At 31.1% G+C, this 6,692-nt stretch overlaps 1 protein-coding gene across 4 annotated transcripts in view; it reads right to left on the bottom strand.

The window, feature by feature from the left end:
• Positions 1-3,227: 3,227 nt before the first annotated feature.
• Positions 3,228-6,692, bottom strand: part of slc6a19b (solute carrier family 6 member 19b) — a 37,664-nt gene continuing 34,199 nt past the window's right edge. For 3 of the 4 annotated variants that reach the window (XM_087285243.1, XM_087285244.1, XM_087285245.1), the window contains 3 exons: positions 6,053-6,212; positions 5,675-5,837; positions 3,231-4,028 (listed from right to left, as the gene is read on the bottom strand). In XM_087285243.1, the coding sequence (XP_087141369.1) occupies positions 3,777-4,028; positions 5,675-5,837; positions 6,053-6,212 (575 nt within the window). In that variant the 3' untranslated portion in view covers positions 3,231-3,776. 4 annotated transcript variants of the gene reach the window in all.

Raw genomic sequence — 6,692 nt, 5'->3', positions numbered from 1 at the left:
ATTCCAAGCATTCAGGTTAAGAGTATCAGTAAGTTTTTTGAGTGACTTGTAATTCTGTGAATATAAACTAAAGATCAAACTACAGACACATCAAATGAAGACATGTCACTTTTAAAAGATTTTATATGAATTTATTACTCATTCTTTTCATTGGATATGAACTGTCATATTTTATTAAAGATGCAAACCCCCTCACTTCACTTAGGCTGCCAAATTTAGCAAACCTTTTCTTTAGGGGTCTAACAGTACATATATTCGATTATGAGTTTTAATGTGAAGGTTTTAATCTAATGCTGCAAAAATTTTTACAGTAGGCAGACACTTACAGAGGTGCTTTTTTGCCATTTTGTTGTTTATTTTCACTCATTTTTTATTTTTCTATTTTAATTTAATGTCTTTTGGCCCTAATTTCAAGCACACACACTGAACAAAATTAAAACTCTTGACGTACATATTAAATGTCAAAATTTACTGATATTTCTATTTGTTTATTGTATTGCCATGTCATAATTACGCCGATAATTTTTTTGTAATCAGTTAACATTCAATCAAAACAATGATTAGGCTTTTTGTATCAAAAGGTTTTATGGCTGTCATTTACAAAGTACTGTTTTTAATGATAAGGGTGCAATACCTTGAACTTTTCAGATTGACACATTTAATGAACATATAATGAATGTACTTTGCTCTTCAGATAACACTGTAAACATTTGTGATAAGGTCCCAGTTTTTATCATTATTTGACTTTATGTTGAATTTAGCATTTTCTAATTCATTTTGAAATAATAAATTATTTATTAAAATGTTATTATAAATATCATTATTTGATTAGTTTAATTATTTAAAATAGTTTAAACTAACATTGCAATTAATTAAATGCCATTTTTTGTATGTAGGTATGCTTTCTTTCTTTCTTTCTTTCTTTCTTTCTTTCTTTCTTTCTTTCTTTCTTTCTTTCTTTCTTTCTTTCTTTCTCTAGAGTTAGCCAGATGGACTTTACTGTAAAGTATTACAGTTTTCATAATAGGAGTTTAGATGCAAAAGCCTCTTAAGTGCCATCTGAATTTTGTTTTTTTCTAAAATATATTTATTTTTTCCTATATTTATGTTCACTTATTTCATATTAAAGGCAATGAAAATAAAGTATTAATTGACATAGAAGGGAAATTACACGACTTATAAGTTCATAAAATTTCAAATTTTCAAATTTTTACATTTACATTTAATACATTTGCATTTTGTAAAACATAATAATAACAACAAGAGGATCATTACTAAACCCTATGGGCACTGATTTTTGGTCTCCTCAAATAGATGTGCTGTCTTGACACTTATAAAAGCCATTATGTATACATTTAGAAGGGATAAATACATTTTTTTACTTCTTTATTATAAGCTGCTGACAAGCTTTACTAGAAAACAATATATTACACACTTTTTAAAATTAATTTTAGAATATTTAGTTGAATTAATTTGTATTTATTTTGGTTTATGTAATTAAAAATCACTATGGTATGACAACAGTTCATTAATATACAATCCCAAATCTGAAAAAGTCGAGACAGCATGGAAAACGCAAACATAAAAAGAAAGTAGTGATTTTCAAATTTACTTTGACTTGTATTTCATTGCAGACAATATGAACACAAATATTTCATGTTTTATGTAGTCAACTTAATTTATTAGTAAATATACATACTTTCCTGTCATGCACACCTGCAACACATTCAAACAAAGTAGGGACAGGAGCAGTTTAGGGCTAGTAATCAGGTAAATTAGTTAAATAATGATGTGATTTGTAACAGGCGATGTCAACAGGTGATTGTAATTATGATTTGGTTCAAAAGCAGCATCCAAGAAAGGTCTAGTAGGAAGACATTTGGATATTTCACCTTCAACAGTATGTAACATAATACAAAAAAATTCAAAGAATCTGGAGGAGTTGCAGTGTGTAAATGACAAGGGTGACAGGGATCTTCAATCCCTCAGGCAGCACTGCATCAAGAATTGTAATTCATCTATAAGCGATTTCACCACAAAGTCTCAGGACTACTTTGGCAAACCTTTGTCAAGTACCACAATATAGTTACATCCACAAATGTCAGTTAAAACTGTACTGTGACATAAGGAAACCCTATGTTAACAGTGTCCACAAGCACTGTTGACTTCTCTGGGCTCTGAGTCATCTGGAATGGACCATCACACAGTGAAAATGAGTACTGTGTTCAGGTAAATCAGTATTTTTGGGAGAAACAGATGCTATGTGCTCCAGACCAAAGAAGAAAAGAATCATTCAGAATGTTAACCAGCAACAAGTCCAAAAGCCAGGGTCTGTCATGGTATGGAGTTGTGTAAGTGTCCTTGGCAAGGTAACTTGCACTTGTGTGTTGGCACCATTAATGCTGAAAAGTCCATCAAGGTTTTGGAGCACAATATGCTGCTACCTTTTCCAGAAATGCCCATGCATGTTTCAACAAGACAATGCAAAACCATATTCTGCACACATCACAAAGTCCTGGCTGTGGAGGAACAGGATACAGGTACTTGACTGGCCTGCCTGTATTCCCAACCTGTCTCCAATAGAGAATGCGTGGAGCAAAATGTGACAGCTTAAAACTTTTTTACAGGAAAAATAGGACAAGTTCCTAAATGTATTTTAAGTGCTATGAAAAGGAATGGCAACCTTACAAAGTGGTAAATGCTTTACTGTCCTAACTTTCTTTGAAATGTGTTGCAAGAACTAAAATTGAAATATGTGTTTATTTAAATAGACACAATAAATATCGTGCTGTTGTATTGTCTGTATTGTAAAGTCAAAATAGATTAGAAATCACTTTCTAATTTTATTTTTTATTTTTTGCATTCTATACTGTCTCAACTTTTTCCCAGAGATGGTTTGCGACATCCGCTGCGTAAAAAACTTGCTGGATAAGTTGGCGGTTCATTCCGCTGTGGCGAGCTGGGATTAATAAAGGGACTAAGCCGACAAGAAAATGAATGAATGAGTGAATGAATGTCCCAACTTTTTTGATTTGAGGTTGTAGTAAATATACAGAATATGTGATACACCTTGTATTGTACTACAATCTCAAATACTTCAGTGGTGTCTCAATCTGGAGTCAGATGTTTCCTGGTTTCTATTTAATAATAACAGAATAAAATGCACAACACAGTCATGATTAATTTCAAAGTTGATGCCTTATTAATGACAAATAATTATGCGCAAATGATTAAATTAACCAAATTTATTGGCATAGACAAATATTTATTGAACTCGTCGGGAAACATGGCCAAAATCCTTTATCAGAACATATTTTTTGAGGAAGACTGATTGGGTGAAACATTAAAAAATCCAATTAAATGCCATTATTTGTTACAAAAATAAATACGCTTATCAATATTTTAAAGCACAAAAACATGTCTGCCACATACCACTATCAAATTAGCCACACAGTTTTCTTATCATCATTACTTTTTATCTTTTCTTATTTCTTAAAATGTGTATAAAATTGCATATATTTTAAATGATATATAACCAATTAAAAATATATTAATCTCTCTAATCCAGTAAGCCCTAATTTAGTGTCTTAGCTTTATCTGTGTACTGTTGGTAAATTAAATTTTAATGGAAAATTGGAAACTGGAAGTTGAAACCACTGTAACATTTTGCAAGCACATTTTCAAGGGCAAATATTATAGCAATAATCTGTCAATTCCAGAAAGACATTTATGTATGTGTGGGCCTAAAATTATGGCATAGCAGGTTCAGTTAGATCTCATGTATACAACTTTTGGTCAAATTTCTCAGTCTTTTGTGTCTTCACTTCTTCATCATGCATTTGAACTTTGTAAGATACAGAATCTAGTTGTTGAATTGAAGCACTGGGATGTTTATTGCAGCAATAGTCTCGAATGGCTCTGAAAACAGCAGTTCCTGGTACAGCCAAACTAGGAACCCCAGCCAGCAGAAATATTATTACGTAGATCCATGTTGGATATGGCTTCTTCTCTAGAGTTGGGAAATTTTCCTGTAAATAAGAACAAAGTTCTTTAATTACTTCAAAGTAGATGCATGTTACAGTTTTTTATAATAAGAATCAGGTTAAGGTCCCCCTATTATGCTTTTTAAGATATTACCTATCATAAAAATACAGCTGTTTGTGAAAAAAAAACCAGCAAAATTTTAAAGAATAAACTGCACTGAAAAAAATATTAATTGGATTTACAAACATATATTTTTTTAAGATAAGTGGTTCTAAACAATTTATATAGGCTGAAATTATATGAACAAATCAAGTTGAACATTTCTAAATTTGTTTATTTAAATTCAGCCCATATAAAATGTTTGCAACCACTTATCTTAAACAATTTCATAAATCCTATGAATACTTTTTTTCAGTGTGTACACCAAGTCAAGTTACTTTTTCTAAATTTAAAGAACAATATCTAAACTTTGTAAAGTAAATTATCAGTAATTTATGCTGGTTTCAGTTCACTAAATATTTCAGTCTGTTAAGTTACTACATACACTCAAAAAACTGACTATTACTTAAAACTCAAAATTGTAAAAAAAAAAAAAAAATTGTAAAAAAAAAAAAATGTATAAGTTAACTTTATACTCAACACAAATCTATTGTTAATGTTCAAGTCCAGTCGAAATTAAAGGCAACCAAGTTGGATTTGACTCAGGTCTAATTTTATTCCGTTTATTTTGAATTATTAAAAATGTTTTTATTAATTAATGTTTTTTTTTTTTAATTATTAATGTTTTTATTACTATATCTGCCAGGTTGAGCTTTTAAGCAATTTAGATTGATTACAAATTTAGATTTGTGTAATTGAGATGTCAAGAAGATAAATATATATACATATATATTTTTTTTTGTTAACCAAATATCCTGTTTTTCCACTAAGCCTATTACAAGAAAATCCATGTTACTTGTTATTCCAAGGCATGAAACTGACATCATCGCTTCTGTTCGTATCACAGAGTGTGCAAGTATGACAATGACTGTGTTTTCTGACAGATGCTTTCTGCAGTCAACAAATCAAAACAGAATTGTCCATCTGACTAATTATAACAGAACTGGACACCAGAAAGAAATAGTTAAGAGAACTGGATCCAAAAATTAACCCATTGAGAAACTAAGAAAAAATATTTTAATGATTTTTATTTTAATCTTGGATTTATGTAAACATAATGTAGGGGGCGACCAAAACAAATTACTGTACACTGTAAAAAAAACCTGTAAATTAGCACCTTGAACTTTTAACCTTGAAAAATGACTTTTATTCACATTTTAATAGTTTACCATGATATATTGGTGTTGTATTTTACAGTACAAAAACCTCATAATAAACAGCCAGTACATTTTCTGTTTTTAAAACTTATTTCTGTACATATGATTTATTCTAAATTTTATTATTTAAAACTACTAATTTGTCAATAAAAGTCACGTTGTTAAACTGCAGAGTTGAATTGTCAACATCCAAAGTCAACAGAGATCGAGGTCCCATAATGCAACTCACAACCGTAAATAAATGGAAAACACTTGTGAATCACAAAATATGAAACCTGTTAATTAACAGATTTTTTACAGTCTAGGAACAGTTAATAAAAATAATAGGATAACTATGTACTACTAATAATTCGAAATCAATCAATTCAAATCACCGATTCAGGATCCCAAGCGCTGTAAAAGATTTCCTTGGTGACTATGGTGGAAAAGTAAAAAACGAAGATGGCCAACATGATGAGAGGGCTTATGAATCTCCATGTGGCTTGCCAGAAGATGTTAGGTTTGTGTCCTATCATGAATATCAGGTCTTCATTGAACCTGTTCAAAAACAGGAGATAACATCATATATTGCTGATTCAAGAGCTTTATCTAAACCATAAACACATAAAATCATTGTTTAGTCACTGTAAAAACATCCATGAGTTGCTGATATGTGAATATGTTCATCTACATTATCTTCTACATTAATAATTAGTTCCCAGTTTCTTGATTATGGAGTCTTGTAGGATAAAATCAGTTGGCCTCCAACTTACCTGTCAATGCCATAAACGTATACAACTCCAATCATCTCGGAGAAAGCAATAATGAGGAGAGGAATAGAGCCAGCAAAGCTGTCAAATAGGGCCAGCCAGTAGTTTCCTGAGCCCTGGACAAATATCAGCCCAACCAGACAGCACACCAAGCACGTCACACCTGCCATAAATAATAGAGTCAGAAATGTAAAGCATTTCTAAAAAAAATCACAGTTAAGTCTTTCACAAAATGTTTTTTTACTCTTTAAAGAGTTAAACATGGGTTATTATGAACGAGGAATGCACATACCTGAATCAGCTAGCTCTTACTAGTCAAACAGTACCAGAACAGCGTTTGTCTATCCCACTCACTGCACATTTCATTTGTTTCTCTGTTTGTGTCAGCTTGAAGGGAGCATGTTTCATTAAAATTGAAGTTTAGTGTGTGCTATATAAATTTACTACATGGCTGTCTGGAATACATGATTCTGATTGATCAGTCATGGAATTCCTAAGTATTTTATTCTGAAATAACAGCCACCGAATAACACAGACTCATCCAGCTACTTTAAATCACCTTGACCATCAGTAAATACATTCAAATACATCAACTTACATCCACATTCATAGGTATCTACTTTTCTGTCATGCTGTGGTTTTT

The sequence above is a fragment of the Danio rerio genome, chromosome 16, assembly GCF_052040795.2.
Source record: "Danio rerio strain M-AB ecotype USA chromosome 16, GRCz13ab, whole genome shotgun sequence".
NCBI classification, from domain to species: Eukaryota; Metazoa; Chordata; class Actinopteri; order Cypriniformes; family Danionidae; genus Danio; species Danio rerio.
This window is presented reverse-complemented; position numbering and strand designations above follow the sequence as displayed.